Source organism: Cryptotermes secundus, unplaced genomic scaffold, assembly GCF_002891405.2.
Source record: "Cryptotermes secundus unplaced genomic scaffold, Csec_1.0 scaffold50, whole genome shotgun sequence".
NCBI classification, from domain to species: Eukaryota; Metazoa; Arthropoda; class Insecta; order Blattodea; family Kalotermitidae; genus Cryptotermes; species Cryptotermes secundus.
In genome coordinates, this window is record NW_019721758.1 from 57,201 (window position 1) to 83,483 (window position 26,283).

The following is a 26,283-nucleotide window of genomic DNA, read 5'->3' on the forward strand; positions in this document are numbered from 1 at the left end:
AGGATAACGTTACCTTTTGATTTCTTTATTACGGTTATTAGTGTTGGAGTCGCCCCTATCGGAAAATTCTCAATGCAAGTACGGGGTTGCTCTAAGTTTAGGGAATGTGATTTCATAAGTCTCATCGCCTCTAGGTGCATCAAGTTCATATTAAGTTTTGTTTCAAATGCGCTACTTCATTCAAACGTCACCGTGTGGGACATACATGGACAATACTCAGATATTATGTTACCAGGGTCCTGTCTTTCCTTACGAAGAGGAAAATTAGAACGTTAAATACAGAGCAAATGTTGAAGGTCGTAAAACTATAATCTAAATTCCTGGTATTGTCCTCCATGCACACACCTTCATTATGAAAGCAACTGTGCAGATACCTGAGATTAGATAGCATAGAGAAAACTTGCGTAATGTGGAACAGATACCCCAGACTTAATACGTAACCACTTTAAAGTAATACCCACCTATATGCCCACATTCTTACGTTAAAGGTAAAAGTCCTTATACTATATCCCTTGACTTAAAGAGTTCTAATGTTTTAAACATATCACCTACTGCTCATAACAGAGCTCATTTCGGATATTTATCATCCTCTTGAACTTCAAAGGATTTTCTCGGGATTTTCAGCAGATAATTCAGTCGTGGGAATTATTTCACAGTAAGCTTATTGTTAACTTGTAAGAGCCTTGCCGCACTGCAGTAATGCTATAAACTGTTCTACTGTGTATGTCGTTAAATTTACGTAATACCAAAACATAATTTAAATACTTAATTATTACTGGGAATTTTATATTATATGTAAAACAAGGCGCGAAATTTTGAGAACATTTTGTGCCTGACTAATCAGGAATGCCTTCTTCAAGACCGCGACTAAAATCCTGTCTTATCATAATTAGCTTAATAGATACGTGACTTGAGACCAGCAGCACACAGGTGAATTCTTATTCCAATCTGAAATGGTAGCAAGACAGCCAGTGCACTGTTGCGTAGAACCAGTTACTTCTTCAGTACAATCAAATGAAACATGACTCTTTCGTGAAATCCGGCAAGCCCTAAAAGAACGATTACAGTCATAATAGCCACGCGGGGTGAACGTACTGTTAATTAACTGGATGGAGAGTTACAAAGGGAATCTCATGTTAAATTCAGCATTCTCTTGCACTGTATAGATCTGATTTCGGAGTTTTTCGCCGTCTAGGTGCCAAAACATTGATAGTTCCTTTATTGGAAACTATTTCACTCACTACATGTTTCGGCCTAATTGGCCATTTTGAGGTGTATAGGTGTTGTGGACAAGGATACTACTGAAGAAAGCAGTCTTCTGGGATTTGGCACTGTGTATATGTGGTGTTAACCGACGTTTCGGAGGAACGTATCGCCCCCATCTTCAGGGTAGAAGAAAAAGNCAAGGATACTACTGCTCAATGTAATTCGGTTTTTCTTTCTATTGCAGTAGCGTCAGGTCATTTTTCGTTGCATGTGGTTTTCTGTAATGTATGATGCACTATGTTACAGCTTTTCAAAGGTATATACGTACGTATCTACAGTTACTATTCCTGGGTCGGAATATCATGTAATGCGAACATACTAATCCGTCTGTTAAGGATTTTTGTATAGAATCTGTTCGAAAAGCTTTGAGAACTCAATTTCCGAATTAGATATTCAGGTGCTGAAACAACTGTCTCTTTTCAGGGGTCAAGTAATTAATAATAACAATATCGTCATATCATTTCATACTGCATCAACACGGTAATCTATTTTCCTGAGATACCTGTCTTGTGCCCCAGTCGAGCAACCCAGTGTAACCCCTGAACAACCCTAACAGAAAACACTGGCATCAAACTACACAAGGTCGATTACGATTTATTCAAAACGAACAAAAACGAGGAATTGCTCGGCTGACTTCGACTGAGTACATGTACCATAGCAGTGCCTACATTTTTTCGGAACGAAAAATGTTTTTAATAGTATTTCTAAATGCAATTTTCACAATCGTACAACTAATTTTGTATCCTGCTTTATTAGTAGTTCTGAAGCAGAATTCTAGTAGACCTGTTCTGTTGTAATTATTTCGCTTGATGTATCGGAATATGAAGAAAGCTACTTTTCTCATTCGTAACCTGAGACAAAGTTTGATACCTGAAGCAATCGAGTAAATTGTATTGTTCTCTACCCCGTAATGAAATTCAGTTTCATAACTTCGAAGGTTATTACCTTCAAAATTCCCGTGAAATATTTATGGGCGTGATGTATGGCATCCTTCCTCCAAATATTCCGAAGTTAAGTAATTTCTTGTGTAAAACAAAAGTATACAAGTTAGCTGAGAAAATTCTTACTCTCAGCGAATGAATCATATAAGGAAAAGACCATTCCAAAGTCACATAAAGTTACAGCACAAAAATATGGGACACCATATGTGAGAGTCATTTTCTTGACCTGTGCGTAGCAATACAGCGACACGGAATTCGATGTTACTACAGAAATTTAATAAAACATGGGAAGTGAATATGTATGTCAAATGCCTGTTTCATCTCCACCCATGTATGTTATATTTGAATCATAGCATATGTGAAAACTGAGGGGGGAGGGGGAGGAGTACTGCATTAGTTTATCGATATGAGTATACCACAACTGTCGTCGAAACAGGAAAGTTTGATACTTGTATCAGTATATTTAGCACGTATGCAACTCCACTGTAATTTTTCCAAGCTCTTCGATTATAAACCTGAGAAAATAATTTCAAATGCACCGATACGTCTTCATCCTTCATCCATTACGATAAGTCATCTCATATGGAGCCCCATATCGCTTCTTGGTGCAATGATCTTCTTAAGTATAAAAGAATTTGAGAGAAAAGTCCCCCGTCTTTACGGCGCTCGACGTTTCACTCCCTTGCTCGCAGAAGTGTTCAATCGCGCTGATTACTTAACCCAGAGCAGCTGACAGAGTAGAATCCTTCTTGAAAAGCTAATAGTCGCTCAGAATTTTGAGAAATTTATTGCCTGTTGACAAGAACCCGCTACTGGACTCTTCCTTGAGCCAATGTATGAAAACCATACCCCCAAAATATATTCTTAAATGAAGGCTGTAAGATCATCCTCCAAACTACTATAAAGTCGCGGAATTTGAAACTTCTTCCCCGTACTTCGACTAAAATTCTATATGCATTTCTCGTTTCTTATTCGGTCTGGTCAAGTGGGATTTGTGGTGGACAAAGTGGCGCTGGTGCAGGTTTTCTCCGAGTACTTCGGTTTCCCCTGCCAATCTTCAATCCATCAATTGCTCCACAATCATCCTCACCTATCATCTGGGGCTGGTACAATAGGCCAGAAGTGGCCGCACTATAAGGGACTTAGTCCCACCCCACTAGCAATAAAAAAAATACCCGTACAATTATTTAACATTGTGTCTTCTTGCATGTATGTAAATTTTAATCCTGATTAGACAGTGAACTGAAAAGTTAACATCATCACAATCTGCTTCGCCGAAATTGATTTTAACAGTAACCTAATCTTCGCTTAGGTGTCGTAAGTGGTCTTATTCTGTTACGTAATTCATTCGGAACTGTGTACACATTTCTTATCTTCTGCATACCTTACACAGCTCATCCTATTCTCCACTAATAATTACTGAACTGACGGATTATCACGAACTTCGGCATGAATATCAAGCTTCAGTAACTTGCAACTATCGATAAGTGGCTCTTCTGAACTGCGTGAAAAGCTAAAGCCATTTCATATTGGCTTCTCACATGTTACGTGGTAAAATGACAATAAAAGAAGCTTTTGTTACGGTAATTTTTCGCATTGTAGAATAACCGCAAGAATCTAAATTTCAAATTTTTGCATTATTGACAGATACTTTATTTTTTTATTGCTAGTGGGATGGGATTAAGTCCCTTGTCCTGCGGCCACTTCTGGCCTATTGTACCAGCCCCAGATGATAGGTAAGGGTGATTGTGGAGCAATTGGTAGAATGAAGATTGGCAGGGGAAACCGAAGTACTCGGAGAAAACCTGCTTCAGCGCCACTTTGTCCACCACAAATCCCACTTGACCAGACCCGGGATCAAACCCTGGCTGCTGCAGTGGGAAGCCAGCGACTAACTGCTTGAGCTATGGCGCAGCCACGGATACTTTGATAATAAAGGATGTACTGAATTATTCAGTGTAAATTCCATGATTGAATGATTTCATTTTGCTGCCTTCCCCTCTCTGTCAATCTTTCTGAAACCACATACTATCGTGAACTGCAGTGTCTGACTATAAGGTTGACCTTCTGAATAACATTTATTGTTCAGCAATATGGTTCTCAAACTGAGTTATCATGGCTCTGCAGCGAAATGCAGTTCTTGTGGATCATCTTGCAATGATGTCAGGATTATTCATAAATGATGAAAAGGAAGTGGCTTGAAAGGAAGCAGCTGTGGTCTAATCAATATATTTCCCTGATATATACCTAAAGGGACTGTCAAACCACGAAAATCATCGTTCATGATAGCTGGTGTCTGGCGAAGATTCAAGCAAGCATGAGGCAAATACAAATCTAGTGCTTTATTGCTACAGTTATCCTTGGTTAAGCAGTTAAATGGCTCCCAGCTACATGGCATTCCCTTCTCAAACTCGTGGGACTGCAGTGAACATCTGGGCAACGTAAGGGCTACAGCAAAACTGAGAACATGAAAATGAAACGCCAAGATGTTTAACAATTTAAGGGTTCTGTGGTAAGTCTCAGGCAAACAGAAGAATTTGAGACTGCAAGATCTTGCAAGTCAAATGATGGTGAAAGTAATCAGAGAGTGTTAAAAGCTCCATATATGTCACGGAAAGTGTCTAAGGAAATGGTCTCATGAGACTGGCCAAAGCAAAGTGGAAATCATACTATACCAAGACTACACAATTATGATCCACACAAGCTCGATTGCCTAGTTCTCTCTTGTACGTTTTCTTTACACAAAATGCACAACAAAACGTGAAATGAGAAGGCTCTACAGTCATACAGGTAAATATTTTACCTCCAAAAAATACTGTACTGGTTGTAATGAAATTTATAATTGCAGAGCAACACTAAAAGGACGCATGTGACTTCCATATAAGCCAGTATTAATCGACTGCAGCTTCTTTCTTACATGCAACTGAAATTTAGCTATCTCAGTTTCTTTTAAAAATGCAATCATAAAATGAGTTTCTATATAACATAAACCATTGGCCTAATTAAGATCTACAACTTTCATTCAAAACATTTTTTGATACAGTTTATTTTTAATGGAATGCATGGAGAAATATTTTCACATTTTTATTTGTTGTGGTTACCGTCACAGCAGTAAATTTGTATCTGAAATAAATTAACATCAGGGCCAATAAAAAATTACAAAGAACTCTTTTAATCAATTATCATGATAAAGTACAAGTCCAGATATACTTTCTCAATCATAACTACTATTTACAATTTAGCTCTTACTTGTATGAATGCTAATCACAAAAGATTGTCCTTTATTAGTTCTGTAATGATTTTCATAGTGGTGTGTAACTGTTGAATGAGTTTCCAAAGTTACAAAATGTCAATAAAGATGGGACAACTTATTTCACTATTTACAGATTACACTGTATCATGGTGCTGATACATAATCATTCACCTTAATTTCCATATGTACTGTACATATTTGATTTCTTAAAATTTTTATAGTGCTACTCTCAGATTTTCTGTATACATAGTACAATTTTACTTCTATGCTCAGTAAATAATTCACATCATAAAGTGATGGATAAATGTAAAACATTCTCATGTAAGCATATTTGTGCTGTAAAATGCCAGTCTCAGCAGATGAATAACAAAATTCTTCACTCAGACAAAGCACATCTTCAGGTATGCTTCTGTTTCCTCCTGTCACTGCTTCATACACATAGCATCATTTAACACCATACATTTACAAATTCCCAAATTTTGAAGCTCAAACTTGAACTCTGTATTAAATGGCGCTTCAAACACTGCATGACATATGGATCTTTTTATTAATTTTACCCATTCGGTTTTAATAAGTGCTTTCCTATCCCAAAATACAAATCATGTGCATTTCTTATTACAGCTACTGTGCATTTCAAGAACTACCAGTATCTCTACTTCACAAATTAACTCTATTTTTCCTGCTGTGTATATCCAACATGTTATTAAAAAACCAATTTTCATCCTATGGGTCTTTTTTTACTGGTATGTTCCATAATTGCAATTCAGTGTTTAGAGTTAATTAACAAGTTGAAATATCAAATTTCACCAGAATTAGCAAATATGTTTTATTGGGGGTTCATGTAAACTAATGGTTGAAAATGCAAAGTAAATAGTGAAATAAAATGTTGTCAGTAAAGTTTAGTAAGAACATCCAATATTTTATTTTATTACCATTTGATCAGCCAGAATAGTTTTCTTGTGAATAGTCTTTCATATGTGCTGGACTGAATTTCATCTTTAGCCTTTTACTAAACTGAATTCACACTTTACTAGACTACATATCCCAATTTAAAAGTTATATATATATACCGAGTACAAAGACAATCATTTTAAACAAGCAGGGGACTTGATCTGAGACCAGGTTATAGAGTAACTGGGATTTATATGCGTTCAACCTATCACTTGTGGCTGAAAATCTGTGCTTCAGCTTGAAAGTAGCTTCTAAATTATCAGAATATTGAAATGTGGCATTTTACATAAAACATGAATCAGGGACTAATAAAATTCCTAGTTTATGAAGAAAAATTATAAACCTTCAAATTTTTCACATGAAGCATTACACCCAGAAAAGAAAACAGTTATCACCTAACATGAGGTAACATAATTTTCAAGCACACATATTGCTGTTCCTTCAGCATCAAAATTCGGGTGTAAGCATCAAAATGTTTCAATACCTATCACAAGTGTAAAATTATAGTAATTATTATTACTTCTGCCATCCATAAATGGACCGTCTGAAGAAAAAAGTTCATATTCTGTAAATCACACAATTAGAAACATTGTTCCCTTGCCTTATTAATCCAAGTGAGTTCTGAACTTATGAAGACCATATGAATGTTGTTATAACAAAATAAATTCAACATGTGCTTTAACTGTAAGCATACTCAATTATTGCATATAAAAATTCCACTTTTTTTATTTTTATATACCATGGTTATATTTTTATCTAGAAAACATGTATATCCATCTGAAAATAAAATAAATGACTTCATCCTACCATGTATAACAGCAAAAATTTGCCTTTTAAATCCAATTAAACCTTCAAACTTCATCCCATACATGATTATGAGATTTGAGGTATTCATGGCTGAGACTATGTAGGCCACTGTCTTCAGGGATGTTACTCCAAGAGGCCTTGTTGATTGTTACCTGTGTTTTTGAGAAACCTGATATTTCCATCTTCAGGGCAGATGAGGACAGAAGAGCCTATCCTAAAGAGACACACAACTGTTTCCTCTGAAACATTCAGAATGCTCTACCAGTCTGTATGACATGATCTCCATAAACATTACTATTTACAAACTATAATATGAAAAAACTCAAATTAGGGATGCCAAGTAATATCAAAACAAGGTTCCCTACAGACAGTGATTGCATTCCCCACCAGTAACTGCAGTTCATAAAATGAATTACAAAAGACTCTTGGTGTGACAGCAACAGTTAAGAACTTACATGAAGTCCGAAGAGTAGAGTTCATCTCTAATATTCTTCAAACTGCTGGTGAATGAAATGAGGATAAGAAACATGACCTATGGAAGCTGAACAAGCATAATTGAACTAGAGAATGCAAGAAAGTAATAGGCAGTGAAGTCTATTTACATTCATGGGCATATTCAGTGCATTCACATTTTATGCAAGGGATGTGTTTCTGAAGACCTCGCATAATTCAAGACAAGTTTTGAAACACACGATTCTTCCTGAATTTTTGGGGTATGCATTATTTCAAACTTTAGACATAATGTGATACTTTATTAATATTTTTTACATCACAATATGCCAAATTTGCATAAAATGCAAACATACTGTATTCCTAAATCACAGGACTGATCTTGTGGCAGATATGATTTATATTTTCACAAACATTTTAAGCTGTTTTCTCAGAAGTGGTTTTCCATGTGAGTCATTACTGTTCAGAATGGCTCATACATGGTGCTAAATATTTATATATCAAGATGGCTTATACAGCACGTCTACAGCAAATTTTTGTAAATTATATAGGATAAATGAGTTTTGGGAAAGGTATCCAGCATCCATATTGGACATAACCTGGTTCGCTCCTGACATATTTGCATGTGATATTTTACAGTAAAAGGTAAAGGTAAAGTTGTTCCTGTGCTTAACTAATTAAGCACTACTCCATGAAGATGTATGGGGGAGTGGATGTATAGATATTTTACAGTAATAAATAAAAACTCTCATAAAGTACATAAATAATAGGTTCATTGCTGGATTTTTATTGGTTATATGAGAATAACTTGCAAAAATTTTATATCAGAAACCCCTCTTAAAAATGTATCTAAATTTTTATATATCATTTGGCAACCCTATTTAATTCAGTATTACATATCTACAAAATAATCTCCATTTGCAATTCATTTTCATAACACCCTTCCTTTACCTTATTAAAAGTGGACAAGCAATATTACCTGGTACATTATTTATTTATAGTAATTACAATAGCACATTTCATCAATGATTGCTAAAAACTTTATTATTTCACCTTTTAATATTCGTTGACTAAGAGTTTGGTCCAATGCATTCAGATCTGCAAGTTAACAATCTTACAAGTGTATGTATCATGACTTGGCATTTAGCTGGGCTGTAAGGGCAGCAGTTTCCTGTTTCATCTGTCGCAGATCCGCAGAGATCCGGTCCAGGTTAGCACCCACATTCTTAGCCCTTTCAGTCTCAATCTGAAATTGATTTTTTCAATATCATATCAAGATTGATATAACGAGCAACAGAAACAGGAGAAAAAAGGATTTAGTCCATAATATAGTACACATAATTACCAGAAGCATTCATTTAAGTTTACTGAATTTACTTACAAATGGAAATAAAAAATTCAATTTATTTGAATTTTCCCAGATCAAATTTCAATAAGATCTAGGGAAGATTTTATGGCACATATGAAAAGTCAATTTATAGCCTCATGGATATTAGACTTCATTATGGACCAATATGGCTAAAATTCTGAATTATATAACAACTTTTAGTAAGCCTCCCACAAGGAATTTTAAGAGAATCTGCCCACTGGCTCAGACCTTGACATAGACAGAGAAATAACCTCCATATAGTGCGCACCTTTCTGTTTGTAAAAAAAGCCTAATAATTGCCTCTAACACGTTCATAAAATGGAAGAGTACAGGTTCCCAACATAAACTGAAAAATACCACTTACAGAAAGGCAACTCTGATACCCACATGAAGGACTACTGATCAACATGAACAGGGGCAACAAAACAAGCCACTCTAAATGCCGCAACTTTGAGTTTCAGTATCAATGAGGTCATTCAATTTCTTGAATTCACCTAATCCTTCCAGCCGCACTATGGCCCTGAGATCGACTCAGACTCTAAGAGAAATTAATACCAGGAAGATTCATGGGGGGGGGGGGGGGTAAAGGGGGGCAGGTGTATAAGGCTGGCAAACTTACTGCCATCTGTGTTTTGACTGTCTAGAAGATGTGGGAGCCTTGACCTCTCACACCCCTATAGGCCATCACGTCCTGTTACAGGGACAGTTTTACCTTTTATTTACCAGCTTTATAATGCATAGACATTCAAGGCTGAAGAGCAAGCCAAGCAAAAATCAGCTAAGGTAGGCAGTTCCTTGCTTGGCTTACTCTTTGATGCTGTAGATGGAGGCAGTATGTTCCTCCAGAACATCAAACTCTTCCTCAGCTACATAGTGTTACACACCAGAACACCACACTCAAGTTTTTAAAGTGTTTAAGCACTGTTGCAAGAAGCAGAGAATGGTAACTCAAGTCATGGAAATGCAGTCATGATACACATGGTGTCAAACTTAACACAGGAGAGTTCAGGATGAAGATCTCACAACTGTACAACATTCATGACCTGCTTGTCTCAACACAACAAATCACTCACTCACTCCACATCACACATGAATCTTAATATAGTCAACATTACCTGTTCTTCTAGATCCCGAATTTCTCTGACTGTTGCCCCCGTCTCTTCTACCATTTGCACCAATTCACTGCAATCTGAATGCAGTGTTGCAAGAAGTTTGTATGCTCTTCTAGCTGTTTCATCACGCTTTGCATCCTGAAACCATAAAATTGTTACTCCACTTGATTGCTTAGTTGCTGGTTTAATCATATCTATAAATCTGTGGTGGATAACTCTTCAGTATTATCTGATATATTAATACATGACATCATCCTGAAACTATGGAACACTGGAACATTTGTTGCTGCAAAAGCAAACTGATTTATTTATATTTCTAAACCTTTCATCCCATCCCCTGTAGTCAAACTTTTTAAAGATACAAAAAAGGAAACTATGCACTCCTATACATGATACAAACTCCGTCTTCAGTGCAACCATATATTATAGGTCTTTCGTTTTGCTCTCCCTTACACACTACATGTTTCGGCCACAAACGGCCATCATCAGGTGTATCACTCACGTATCTGTCACACTGCACTCAGTTTAACATTTAAAATTTAAAAACATAGGTCTTCTTGATTATTCCCCTCATCATTATTACTAAAATCTACTTTGCTGATGTCCCCGTTATTCACACTTCAATCCTGATTTCTCTGAACTAGCACTTATAAAAACCTCAGTTCCAATTTTAAAAACTTTTCAATTTTCCTCTAACTTTAAAATTTAAAAATGTCAGGGTTTCTCGCCCTATGTCTATAGTGCTGCAGCGGCTACTTCTTGTTTCCAGTACTGTACCGGTGTTATTCTGTGTAGTCTCTCTGTGTGCGTGCCGCTGCTTGTCTTTACTACTTTACTACTACTACACCCAGAGAGTGCTGCAGTTCCAATGATATCTTGGCATCTAATTTCAAAACCTGATCCTGAACCCAAGACTGTATGCATGCCTCTACTGCTATAACTTGCATCTGACAACTCATTAAAACTGTGAAATGATATGCAATTGGTAAGACAAAGTTATGACATCACAGGGAGAAATAATAAGCAGCTTTGTCTGACAAACAATTAGAAGGGAAATCAGCAGCAAATGATTCTGAAGAAAGTTTAAATACAGTTCAATTCCAAAGTGACAATGAAGTCGATGACTGTGCTATTAATTGATTCATCAAGAAGGCGATAAAACACAAGATTTCATTTGAGATTGTATAAAAAACTGCATGGTTTGAAGAGGAAATTCCAGTCTGTTTTAGTCCCTGAGAAAGAGCAAAAAAGAGTGTGGAGAAATAATAAGCAGCTTCGTCTGACAAACAATTAGAAGGGAAATCAGCAGCAAATGATTCTGAAGAAAGTTTAAATACAGTTCAATTCCAAAGTGACAATGAAGTCGATGACTGTGCTATTCATTGATTCATCAAGAAGGCGACAAAACACAAGATTTCATTTGAGATTGTATAAAAAACTGCATGGTTTGAAGAGGAAATTCCAGTCTGTTTTAGTCCCTGAGAAAGAGCAAAAAAGAGTGTGAAATTGAGAACATTTTTAAGTTGTTACAATTAATATGTTGTTGGACATTATCCATCATCTTGTCTGTTCTTAAAGAACCGTCCTATTTCTTTTAAAAAACACGTTTCGGGGACTGGATTCTGTCCCCGTCTTCAGGTAAAACCTACTCAGTTGGGTCCAATAGATGGAGCTAGCCCCTATCTCCAGAGATTGGACCCAAACATGAAGAAAGCAAGGTCACAAATATGGTGTACTGTATGTTGTAATAATAGAAAGTGGAAGGACACTTTTTATTGAAGTCAGAAATGTGACAGCCTCTGTGTCAAAAGTTTTGAAGACTACAATACCAACTCCAATCACTAAGGTAATGTCATGTTCAATGCATGCTCATCAAATGCAGTTACTTGAAAATGTTTCAGAGTTTAATATAAGCACAGTGAGTCATTAACATAATTTTGTATATGAGTTGTATTCAGAACAGAAGTCATGACCAATAAATCAAAGTATTCAGAGATAAGATCTAAAAGTTTCTGACAATGGTACATTAAGAAAGCAGTCTTCTGGGATTTGGCACCGTGTATATGTGNCATTAGTCCAAATATTATGTTTCTGGCCATTAAACATCTTTACAGATGCTGGACAGCAAATCTGATGATTTATAAGGAATTCTGCATGATTGAAAAACACCTTCCAGCATACTATGATGCTGACATTAGCAATGATAATATAATGTGACATACTTGCTCAGAGCAAGAACTGTGGAGCTAGAAAAATAGCTGTTGCCAAGTAATGCCTGCACACAACAATAGAGGAATTGTGACAAAATGAGATGGGACGCGTACAGCCATTGCTATGGAACAAATGAGAAAACAAGTTTCCATGGAAGTGAATACATGCAACAGTGGAGTTGTGTTTTCTGTGTGGTCCATGTCAAGGTGTTATAAAAAGTGCAGAGAAGATTGTTTGAGGCAGTTGACTTTCGAGATGCTAGCCTGCCAGGATATGAGCTTGGGAGCAGAGGAACTGAACTGAGGAATTGAGGCATCAGAATTACTGAGAGCAGTTCAGTGGAATTGAAAGTCTGGGTGTGAAGAGAAGACGTTGTGTGTGTTATAGTACTGTGATATTCGGAGTGTGCAGTTACAGTGAGATTGTTACAGTTCCTGTGTTAAAATCCGCTACTAGGGATGGACTAGTGGAGAGTGTAACAGTCTGAGGAAGTGTGTGTGTGTGTAATGGTGAAGTGTAAAGTGCGTAGATCAGCAACAGCACTGTAATTGGCCATAATTCTGAGTGGTGTGTATAAGATGTCAATAAATCCAATTATCAAATCCACACCACATCTAACGGTCACACAACCCTAATACATGACAATACTAAATCATATCTGTCCAGTTTCATGGTCTAGAATGTGTGTAACATTTGCACACTCCACTATGCATTCACATACAGAGCTCAGGCAAAGAGTTAATTTCTTCTGTATGTTACACAGACTGACTGTATCATTTGTGTAATATATATAACTCTCTCAAAATAAAGTATGATCTGTTACAATACAGATCATTTCTACAATATGTGCTGTATTTAAATTCATATACACCGCTGATGCTGCTTATAAGGTGCTCCAAAACAGAACAGACCCACCTTTTAAATGTGTATAAGAAAATTTTTTAGATATGTAAATCAGGGAAAAAAATTATCATGAATACATATTCGCAGTACTTGACAAGGAACAGTTTACCCGAAATATGAGCTCATCTGCAACAGTGAAAGATCTATCAAGTTGTCCAGTTAAGTTGTTTATCTCCTTCTGTAAATCCTTTGTGTCTTTCAGGACTTTGTCAATTTCTTCCTTCTGTTTAGATATATTTCCAATTATCTCCATGATACGACGTGTATAGGCCGATCTGGAAACAAAGGTATTTTTAACTAGATTCAATCAGATCATTACAGCCAACGCAAAATTTATCAAAGCAATAATCTGGAAAGAAAGTCCAGAGAATATTGTGTTAGAGGCAGTTAGTGAATGCACTGGTTTTTCACCTGGATTTAAATTAAAATAAATTACACTGAAATAATGGCAAGAAAACAAGGTAAAGCTATCCCAGTAACAGGCCACAGAGGCCCCCACATTTTCTAGACAATCTGCTCATAGATGATGGTGACGTGAAATAAAGAAACTGATTATTTATTATGACATGCTTATGGCCCTGGAGTTGACTCAGCCTCTAACAGAAATGAGTACCAGGAATTAATTAATTTTCCTGGAGAGTAAAGCACAGCTGGCGCATAAGGATGAGAACCTTACCGCCATCTTTGAGCCAACTGTCTAGATAATGTGGGACCCTCAATGTCTCACAACCCTATGGGCCTTCATGGCCTGTTACAGGGATAGCTTTACTTTTCCTTTTTTTTATGCTTATGAATACACACAGAGTGATTCTAAAGTCAGCTAACCTAAAAAAATCATATTAGTGGGAATGTTCAGACTTAAACCTGCAAGTCAATTTGTACAATGGCATCATGACACCGTGAGTTGTGCACTGCACATGAAGAATCTCATTTTGAAGAATTTTTGTATATTCAGTAAGTAATAAAAAAATTTCTAACATATTTTAGGTACATATTAACCAGCCGACTGACTTTTGGGCCATCCTACATATCACTGCTGACCACAATGTACTAATTTGCATATAATATATAATATGTAGGAGCTATGCTACCATCAACACAACAAGTATTACAGTATTACATTTACATCTTTATTTACTGTGACATGTTTTGGTCATACATGACTATCATCAGGCAGGAATAAGTATAGTCATTGATATACCGATACAGATCCATATCGGTGCAGGATGCAACCATTGAAAATACAGTAGAACTTGGTTATAACGTCATCAAAGGGACCTAAAATAGTGTCGTTATAAACGAATGTCGTTGTAACCGTAATGGGCACTTCCACAGTAGCCTTATGTTAGTCGCGTAAAAATCTACCAAAAACTGAGTTAAAATGTTGCATTTTTTTTAGTGAAATACGTAGTTAAGTACAGACTAACGTAACATTAACGTGGAATTGCCCAAATGTGTAATATCAAAGACATATTACAGCGCTTTTCACTGACAATACACACCGCACTAATACTGTATATTAAAGGTAGGCCTACTCACCAAATTACAGTAGATTACATCAATTGTTGTGCCTTACTGTACCTAGATACGAGTACAGTAATCAGTTATCTTCATCTGTTTCCTGTTACTTGCCCAATACACACTTTCTAAATTACGTTCAATGTCCATAATTTTTGTCACAATTTCACTGCTGCCTCCCCTGGATTCATAAAACAAGTTCACAACCCTAATGGCTTCAAGCGCGTCACTCATAGTAGGGATGGAGACTTCGGAACATTCTTCTTCTCCCTCCTCATCTTCCTCCTCTGTATCCTTCTTCACTTCCGACACAATATCGGCGTCTGTTTGTGCCTCCGTTGTAACAATGTCGTCGTCTATTGTTGCATATGCCTCATAGTCATACTGACCTTCTCTGGGTTTAGGCAGGAACACTATAGGGTAAGGAGACAATGTGAGGTCCTGTTAGACGAGATTCTAGGAAAGGAATGCAGTTAACAACCTGCCGCGTCCTCTTGCACTATTCACGCAGTCCCACCCCACACCCTTGTTTTCGCATAAAACCCACGCTCCTCTTGCAGCCCGCGGTCGTATTCTTCCAGGACAGTCACGTCAGCAAGTAGAGAAAGTGAGGGTGGGCAGACACATCGAACTTACCCACGATATCAGAGAAATTCAGGAATGAAAATGATGTTACATACGAGGTTGATGCATTTGTGCATGTCGTACTAAGCAAGGTATAAAAACAGTTGCTTTATGAGGAATTAGTTCGTACCACTGAATATTTGACGCAATAGACAAGGTGTCGCAGAAACCGATGTTGCTATAACCAAGTTTTACTGTAATTTGAATACATCCAACACACAGCTGTTTTCTCAGTGCAATGTACAGCTGCCGAGCTTCTAAATAAAAAATTTCCATCACTAGCCACTGTTTCTGCCATTAAACATCCAAAATTTTCATTTTAGACTATAGTATTTACTGGTGTAATTTATGCAATCTTTTACCAAAACTGTAGTAACTGAAAGCTGTTGTGTGAAAAGTATGTGAATACTATATTTTAGAATTTAATTTTGCATGTCAGTTTGAAGCAACTACAGTCGAAAGCAATATGACTCGACAATATGAATATTCACATCAATGGACTCCACACAGATTCCCTGATGAGCATAGTGACTAAACCTGCCCTTCATAAAATTCTAACCAACACACATGTTCCATGGAAAAGACAAGCAAAGCTGAATCTGATGTGTCGATACAACACATATATTTGCATCTACAAACCTCACCCTGTAATTTATTGATTAACACTGAGATGAAAACGCCATTCAATAATATTCTGAGCAGTGCACAATTTTCAAGGAAAACACTATTAAAGTTCCCCATACAATGCTGCAACAATACATTTGGTTTTAATTGTATATTTTGTAAAAAATATTCTTTAATCATTATTTTATCAAAAGGGTATGGTATATAATTATAATTCTAAAATTTCTTATCTGAAAGTACAGGGGTTTAAATTAGGTACATGAATATAATTTTAATATAGTGTAGCCCCTATTTAATATTTCTTGAGTTAAGGTCTTCCTTAATTTTACATCCAGTTTCAATGATTCTAAGTTGACAATATGAGTGTTATTTACTTTAAAAACAGTCTGCTCATTATGTATTAATACCTGTTGATATCCTTGGTGACCTTTTCATATTCAGTTACAAGTTGAGAATGAAGTTGCTCTTTATGACGTACTTCTTCTCCCAACTCTCTACTTTTCTCTCGCAAGTTACGCAATGCATCAACTTTCTTCTGGCTCTCTGACTACACAGCACATGACAACACACATAAACCAAAAATTAAATACATAATATTAAAAAATACTTGACTAAGTGCACTACTGAAAATAGAGAGCAAGTTAACAGTATAAGAAAATGTGGTTGGAATATTATATTTGGGGATAAATTCTCTAAATTGTACTGTCAACAGATAACAAAAGTCCAGGTATTAGGACTTATGCAATAGATATATTCCAAAGAGAAGACTGTAACTTGAATTGTTGGATCACTTTTATTCTACATTGGTTTCACTAACTTTAATTTTCATTGACAAATACATAATTTATTTAACTTTAATGTTATTGATTTTAGCCATTTATGAATACTGATTCTGGTTCTAGACAAATTATTTATTATTTCTGGGATTTTACTATACTGCTTCTGATAATGTTTGTCTCAAGGTATTCTAAGGCATAATCAGTAATCAAATTTGTACTTAAACTCAGTAAGCTGTCATAAGTCAGAGGAAAAAATCTAGTACCAATGATTTTCAACTTCTAAACATTGTCTTCATCAGTACTGTTAGGATAATCACAAAACTTACTGCTTTATTGGAGTTACGTTCCCTTGCATCTCTGTATTGTGCCAAGAGAGGTGCTCTGTGCTTTTCCCACTGTGCAGCAAGCAGTACTAAGGTTTGTGCACTACTTTCCACTGAAGTTTGCAGCGCACTTAAGTTAGTATCTGCCTCTGGCAACAAATCATATGTTTGTTTTTTCACAATTTGTTGTTGCTCTTTATTTTTCAACACTCTTATCTCATGCGATTTTTCTTCTGTAATCTAGTAACGAAAGAAAAACAACATATAAATTTTCTTTCTGATTTAGCAATTAGAAAGGTTTTCTTTACATATTCAACACTTCCATCATACAACTCAAAAATGATCTAACTGATTTCTTGCATCATTAAAAATCTTCAAAATACAGAATTCACAAAATATAATATATGACAACCATAAAATAAATCAATATTGAATTACCTGAATTTAGACTTTGAAAAATAGTTTATTACCATATACCATTACAAAATTTTAATTGCAATGTAGTTCCTGACCCTGAAGATATGTACAAGTTTTCTAGACGGTGCCCTGTGAAATGAACTAATGTATTATGACTCAGCCTGATTCTCCACGGAAGAGCAACTGACCCTTCCTCTGAGAGGGCACTGCAAAAGACTCACTGTATAACAGTATACAGTAACTACCTTGCTCTTCAAGATGTATGGGGAACTGGGCCTGCAGGTAACATTAATCTGCCAGATGCATGAGAACAACTCTTACAAAAAGCCAATACAAAGGGAAAACAACACATGCTTTCACTTCAGGTCCTATATGGGAGTATTCCCAGTGACATACAAATTGACTGGTGAAAGATTTTGGATACATATAATGCAGTGCAATCATGAATTTAACTAGCCTTTATTATAATGATAGCTGTATGAGCAGAAGATGATAAGTAACACTGACAGTGGCAGCAAGGAGAACTACAGCATGGCAGGTGAATATACAGGCATCACATTCGTTTTTGAATAAGTTTACAAAAACAATAAACTTTTTTTGAAATTTTTGCCAGCAGGATGAGAATTCTGGATGCTTGGATATCAGATAACTAGAAGTTTATATCACACAGCATACATGCAATGTGAGAGGACAAACCCCAATACTGATAAGGCGGACAGCTCATATGTCAAACAGCAGCAGGATCCCATCAAATGAAGTTTAAGGGACCAATGTTTGGCTTTGTCACATTTAACAGTACCTGCAACAATTTTGTACTTCATCACACAGCAATATAATCATGACCCTAACATGGAGTTCTGAAAACTTACATATATATATATACTATACTTTGACAGCTGATAAATGCAGGAGTGCTGAATGTAAGTTAACATGGGCTAAGATACATCTTAAGATTTCAGATGGGGGGATATTGGCATAGGCTGATGTAAGTACTTAAGAGGTTAAACAGAATATATGAACTGTCACCAACTAACTTTCATAGGCTATTTAATGATAATTTTGGTGTCAAGACCATACTGCAGCAAACGATGATTTGGAAAGGAGTGACTGTGCCCTAATCAAGGTACTATCCCAGCATTTGCTGAACGGACTTAGGGAAACTTTGAAAAACCTCAGTGATGACAGCCAGTGTCCTGGCTGAATTTCAAACCACCTACAGAATATACATCTAGAGATTTATCTCTATAGCAACCTGTTAGGTGCCACTGAACAATGGTAATGGAGTGTTTTCTCAGTTTTAACTCAGTCATCTATATAAAATCAAGGGCTCCCAAAATATCTTCATTTGTCATACACACACGATAACAACAACATAATGAAATAGGATGGTACTGTATGACAATTTTCTTAGAATTTAGTATGTAAAACACAGAACTGTAATAACAGATATCAAAGAAAAAGTAAGGTATGTATGACTGAGTACTTTTAAGTGAAGGCCATTACAATGTGTATTTCCACAGTGTTCATCCAGTATTCCACATAAACACCTTCAGACTGCTTATGCAGGGAAGTGGAACTGAAGTGGGATGCATGCTATATACCTGAGAAAGTTTAGTTGTCAGTTTCTTAACATCTAATTGCAGAGCCTCCAGACACTCTTTTAATCTCTCCATCTCTCCTTTAGCAATCTGCATTTCTTCTTCCTTCCCTCTCTTCTTCTCAGCCCCCATAACCACTTGTGACTTAAAAGGCTGTTCATCAGACTCCTGTAATTTCTTATCTTTATTAGATTCCTGTTGGAATAAGCAAGATTTATATTAATAAAATGAAAGTGGAAAATTATAAAAATAATATCATGCCACAATGCATAATTCAGACACATCTTAAGTTACTGTAATGTGTAAAATTTCTTGTCCTAAAATTCTATGGAAAGAAAAGTAATACTACATAATGGACCACAAGTAAAATTTTAAATGTGAATACTCATATAATGTTAGACAATAAAAATATGATAAAAACTGTACATAGCCTAGCAAAGGCCGCATCATAGCTCAAGCGGTTAGTCGCTGGCTTCCCATCGCAGTGGCCCGAGTTCGATCCCGGGTCTGGTCAAGTGGGATTTGTGGAGGACAAAGTGGCGCTGGGGCAGGTTTTCTCCGAGTACTTCGGTTTCCCTTGTCAATCTTCATTCCAGCAATTGCTCCATAATCACCCTCACCTATCATCTGGAACTGGTAAAATAGGCCAGAAGTGGCCGCAGTACAAGGGACTTAGTCCCACCCCACTAGCAATAAAAAAATAGGCTAGCAAATGTTTTGATATAACACATTGTACATAAATACTTAAAAAGTCCACAATTACCTTAGTGAACTGTAACCTTTCACTTAAGGCAAATCTTGAATTGGTTTCCTTCCTCCTCTTTTTGTCATTGTCCTGTATATGCAATGCAGCAACACTGGATTCCTTTTCTGGAGCACTTGAACATCCGTCAAAACTTCTTGCTATGCAATCTGTTAGCTGCTGATTAATTTTACAAGTGTCCCAATTTGAGATTGCACCATGAACTGGTTGCACTGGTGTCAAAAGGCCTTTTGCATTAAGCGTAATTAAAGAGGGTAGTAACTGATGAATATGTGGGACTTGTTCTGTCACAAGTGGTAAGTGATGAACATAATATTCACGCCATGCTAAAAGAAAAAATGAGAGACAAGTATCACTCATATATGGACAACCCTGATTCCAAGTATAAAATTTATGAACACTATGACTAGACAATTCTGTTTAAGCTTTGTGAGTATGTATTTCCTCTGTGATTTGGGTGTGTTTTTAAATTAATTTGATGGTTCAATTTTGAAGTGATGAGTGAGTTCAGAATAAGAGGTAAAAATTCAGTAACAAAAGCATGATGTGGCAAAGAATAAAGGATGAAAAAGTTCACAGCACTGCATACAGTAGATTTTGATGGGAAACAGGTGTCATGTTAGTCTGCACTTGGAGCTATTACTGTGTGCCTTTATTAATTATTTAATTGCAATGAATCTCATTGGTACAGACAGCACATATCACTGACAATTATTTCTGTTCATATAGAAAAGGGTGCCAAGTGAGAAAATTGTAGAAGACTGTGGAATGCAATGCCATGTAGCCCACTAGAAATTCACTGATGTTTTGAAGGAATATTGCTGAAGTCTTACAAGATTACACAGTGTTGCATCTGAGAACCTAGCACTCTTCATAATAATAACTCTGAGAACCTCAAATACAACAAGTATGAAATTGATTTCAACAGAATTTTAATAAACACTTCATTAAAGGCGGGGTACACGGTAGCATAGTTGGTTGAGGCACTATGCTACAAGCCAGAAGTTCGCGGGATTGATCCTCGATGATGTGGATTTTTTTCAATTGACCTAATCATTCCAGCTACACTATGGCCCTAGGGTCGACTCAGCCTCTAACAGAAATGAGTACCAGGAATACTGGGAGGCCGGTGCATAAGGCTGACAACCTTATTGCCATCTATGAGTCATTTGTCTAGAAAATGTGGGAACCTCAATATCTCACAACCTTATGGGTCTCCATGGCTTGTTACTGGGATACCTCTGCTTTTTTACTTTATTTTACTTCATTAAGGGTGTTGTGTTCTCCTTAGTGAAAGAGTTCAGGGACTTTGCCCACATGTTATGTGGGCAAAGTGATTTATAAAATCTTGCAGTCCAGCATAAAGATCAATGTTATATAATGAATGCACCCAGAATGAAATGGACACTCACAGAGTGAACTTCAGAACTTACTGTTATTACAAGGAGGCAGTCCAATAATTATAAGCATCTGATGAGTACAAAGACGTGTTTTTGTGCTCACAATTTTGAAAACATTATGAAAATCAAAACACTCTGTGCAACATCTGATATTTTCATAAATGCCATGTCATGTTATCTGCATACATAAATAGGCAAATGGTTCTTGAGTTCTCATCAACAAGATGACATTATTCAGCACACTTGTTAGAATAAAAAGACAACTATCATATGGTATACCATTTCAGGCCATGGCACCATCTGTCTTCATTTCCTTGTGGATGAATGTAGTGCACACGTGACAGATAATCAGAATGATATTGACAGCACACTACTATGCCCTTCCTTCATGACCTACAGTAAATCTGTCATTTTGGCAAGTTGCCACTAGCAAGGACAATGGCTTCAGTGCAATGATGAAACACTACTTAATCACCAGCAAACATTTCAGCTCTACCTAAAACACTTCTTGCATGCATCATTTAAAGGGGAACTGATTATAATTTCTCTGCAAATACACCTAGTTTCAAATATCCCAATGGATATGTATGAGAAATACTCAAAGAAAACATTTAAGAGACTCTTGTTCCCTGTCACATCAATAAGGGAAGGAAAACATTAATCAGGTCTTCAGGACAGTAATACAATATACAACCCAAAGAATGTCCAAAAATCTCCAGATGCAATATCAAAAATGTCATAAACTTCACTGAAGAATGGTCAAGTATGTGCTTGTGTAACTTCATACTTCTGCAGGTGCATAGAAATGCAAAATGCACTACATAAACATTGTGTTATACTTTATTCTAGGTCACACTGTACTAATAACAAATTGTTAACATATACATTTTCAATATTTTTATACATTAACCTTTCAGTGCCTTTCCACTGTAAGTAACAGCATGATACTTCAAAATAAGGATATTACTGTGGGGTCATTTTGGGAGAATGTATTATGCAGAGACATTTACATTTTAAGTAGCAGTCTGTGTAGCATATTTAAAAAAAAAATCTTCTGATTGTGCATACTAGCTTTTCCTGCTGTCTAATAAATTGCTTTTAAAAATGGATTTAAAAACTGTGAATGAAAATAACAACTTAACACTTTGTGGATCGCGCACCCTTTAAAAGGTTTTCGCTTTTAAACATGGCGGACCGTTCGCCTGTTAACAGGCTTTTAAAACATGATAAGTTGCAACACACTATACATCTCTCTGGCGCCACCCAAGTTGCACGCAATGGCGTAATAAAACTCTGGAATATTCGCTTACTTGTCAGTAAGTTGATCTCGCTGTTTTCTTAAGCCACTATAAGCGATAATGCTTTGTTGCTCTTCAAGCTGTATGTATGAGCCAGTAGTTAGTGTTGGGGTATGGACAAGGACAAATTCTTTTCCGATGAGCCAGCTGACCTGCCTTGTGAGATGTGTAGTTATGGTGTTTGAGAGAGCAGCAGTGACAGGGGAGAGCAAAGAATTGTGGCCACTTGTGGCCACAGACAGTAAAAGTGACCGTAGCTCCAACGATAATGGGGGTAATAACATTGTGGTGACTAACATTGTGGGGACAGTAAAAAATTTAAAAAATCACAAAAATCTAAACCCTGATTCAAAATTGAAATACAAAGCATTTCTGATGAATGTGGCAAAGCCCTGGGCTACAGACCAGATGGTTGTGGCAGAACCAGGGTCAGACACAGACTTAGTGCGACCGTGCCCATCCAATCCCACCCCATGCAAGCTTCATGTGGATCCCACAGGGCAACTATCGGGTGATATGCGGAAACATACCCTCTTGAAAATTGTGAAGAGTGAACATTCCAAGGGGTTGCATCTTTCTAGGCAATGCTGTGTTTCCACAGTTCACAAAAAAAGGAGCCTGTCTACATTTGCAAGTTCTCTGTAATGCCACTTCACAAAGGGGAATGTTTCCAGAAATATCACACTCTCAAGCACTTCTAGGAGCATTGGAAAGTGTTCTCCAAAAATTTTAATTCATAAAATTAATTAGGAAATTTTATATTAATTTTTAAAGTGAACAGTGCACAAGTTAGGGTAGTAGGTTTAAAAATGCCGGTCCCCAGGGTGATATAAATATTTAAATCACCGGTCCGCGAAGTGTTAAAATAATTATTTACACTTAAATATACATACTGTTCTTCAAGGAAAAAAATATTTGAAAACATTAACATACTACTATAAAGTCCAAAATTGACTAATAGTTTATTTAAGTTTAAGTTTCCACCACAGAGTTCAAACAGAAGTGTTGTGCTTTTGTTTATGATATGAGATTCTCATAGTGGTGGTTATGAAAAGTTCTGTCTTCTGGGTTATGTCATGTAGTCCGGTGAAAGTAAATCAACATTTTGGAGGAACTTGTCACTGCCACCTTCAGGACCAAAGAATATGCCATGCAAGAAACCAGCATGAAGCAAGTAGCAAGCTGTACTGGCTTACTACTTGGATTATTCTTTGATGTTGTAGATGGAGACAAGCTCCTCCAAAATGTCAGTTGACTTTCAACAGACTAAATTATATCCCAGAAGAAAGAACTAATCTTTGTTTATGCTGCTTGCTCTTAGATTATTATATTATATGTAGAAATTGTGCAGTGACAAACAGAAGGCTATAACAAAGACAAAACAGCTCCATCCAGTGTGACTATTGAAGTTTTTACTACTTGAAAACTTAACACTCTTACACGATTCGGTCCCTATAGACCATCATCAGAGGGACAGCAATACTTTTTGGAAACTACTATCACAATGGGTGTTTTGAGTGTTAAAATACATATACATACAATGTTGTAATCCAACTTTTCCACAACTACAGCAGCTTTCTTGGTATATTAAAATTTTTAAAGTTTTTAAAACTTTGTTATTTAAGTTAAAATTTATAAACCAAGTAGGTTCATGTCCCTTCTCCTATCATCTTTCTTGATGGGGGCTGAACTTGTGCCGCCTGTCTAACTTGAGAAGGAGATTCTTGGTATCGTCCTGTGTTTGTTCGTGGCGTGCTGTGATGTTTTACACAACATAGCAGGCCACAAACACAGGCGGCACAAGTTCAGCCCCCATCAAGAAAGATGATAGGAGAAGGGACATGAACCTACTTGGTTTATAAATTTTAACTTAAATAACAAAGTTTTAAAAACTTTAAAAATTTTGATATACCAAGAAAGCTACTGTAGTTGTGGAAAAGTTGGATTTTGTATATATTGTGCATTACATACATTGTATGTATATGTATTTTAACACTCAAAACACACACTGTGATAGTAGTTTCCAAAAAGTATCGATGTCCCTCTGATGATGGTCTATAGGGACCGAAACATGTAAGGGTGTTAAGTTTTCAAGTAGCAAAAACTTCAATAGTCACACTGGATGGAGTTGTTTTGTCTTTGTAATTTGTTAGTGTGACGGACCAGAATGAAACAAATCAAATTCAAAGAAGACTATAAGATATTTTAAATGCTGTTGCAGTTCTCAAAATGAATGAAAATAACATCACATTCTTGTAACAATTATATAACAGGTACCTTGGGAAAGTCCTCTTGAATTTGCAGTTTTAGGAACATCTATGTTACAAGAAATGAAAGGCTGGTTGTGCCCACATCCCTCCCTACTCCATGTGCCGTCATCATACCACCTTATACCTCTACGTCTGCAGTATCTTGGTAACCAAGGAGATGCCAATTGCTTCTTCACCGTCTCACTGACAGCTTTTTCAAGAACACCAATTCTTCCTATGAATGCAATAATTTTTGCAGTAATTTGTGAGCTTATCACTTTGGGGCATTAAAAAAATAGATTTCACTGTTTTCTTAATTATAGTCTACAACATCCTCAAAAACAGTAATATATAAAATACAAGCCTCACCTGTTGGCTCTACTATGCTCTTCCCAGACTCTTTAGGCAGCTTTTCAATCAGGAACACAAACACCCTTCGAATATCTATTTCACTTGAATACAGGAATGTCTGATAACCTATGTCCCCAGAATAACCCAAGTTCTGAAAAATAATGGCAGGCAGTACAGGTCATGTCACCAACCATTAAAAAACCAATCAATATCAATCACCAATTAACATTCATACCTCCTAACATTTCAGGACTTGTTCTCTTTGACAAGTATAATAGAATGATCAAGTCAATGAGGGGTAAGGAATATAGCATTCATGGGAAAGAAGCTCCATGCATACAGCATTTTGGTGGGAAGACCTGAAGGAAAGAGACCACTAAGAAGACAGATGGTGGGAGGAAATGGATCATACAGCGATAAGTTGTGGTGGTATGGACAGGACTGATCTGGCTCAGGATAGGGGCCAGATGGGGGCTCTTATAAACACAGTATTGAATCTTCTGGTACCATAAAAGTTGGACACTTCTTGAGTGGCTGGGCGACTGGCGGCTTCTCAAGAAGGGTTCAGCTCCATGCAGTTGGTAAGTTAGCCTTTATCACTTAAAATACAAGTTACCTTGCACGCCTGTGCAATGCTTGCTCCAACCCGAAACCTTGCTGACATAGAGTCTGGTAGGGAATGAGGAAGCCCCAGTCCTGGTTGAATTACATCCAAGCATCTAACAGCAGCTTCAATTACAAGTTCGGTAGAAAATTGCTTTAGACTGTCAACGTCGTCTTCGACATCGCTATAATAATCAAATAAAAATACACAATAGTAAATATATACAGTGACACGTCTTCCGTATACCTGTAGTGGCAGCCCTGAGTCTCCTCCCACAACCACTGTCATTAATGTTCGAAATTAACTTTTGATTCACTCCATTTCTTTCCCCAGCCAAAGAAAAGAATAAAATCTGTGTACTACTACCACATTCTATTGAAATATTATACACTAACCATCCAACTTGACGTAAAGAATGGATTATTATACCGTCTACCTCCTCCATGATGACACATGACTTAATTAATGATCT

At 36.6% G+C, this 26,283-nt stretch overlaps 1 protein-coding gene across 1 annotated transcript; it reads right to left on the reverse strand.

Annotated features, from left to right (window-relative positions):
- Positions 1-5,351: 5,351 nt before the first annotated feature.
- Positions 5,352-26,283, reverse strand: LOC111875603 (coiled-coil domain-containing protein 22 homolog). The gene is made up of 11 exons (XM_023871971.1): positions 26,207-26,283; positions 25,824-25,995; positions 25,226-25,358; positions 24,885-25,091; positions 19,910-20,235; positions 19,150-19,341; positions 17,135-17,371; positions 16,437-16,576; positions 13,373-13,538; positions 10,153-10,287; positions 5,352-8,914 (listed from the first exon to the last, which is right to left on the reverse strand). Exons 1-11 carry the CDS (start codon positions 26,254-26,256, stop codon positions 8,798-8,800), a joined length of 1,875 nt encoding a protein of 624 aa, XP_023727739.1. The 5' UTR covers positions 26,257-26,283; the 3' UTR covers positions 5,352-8,797.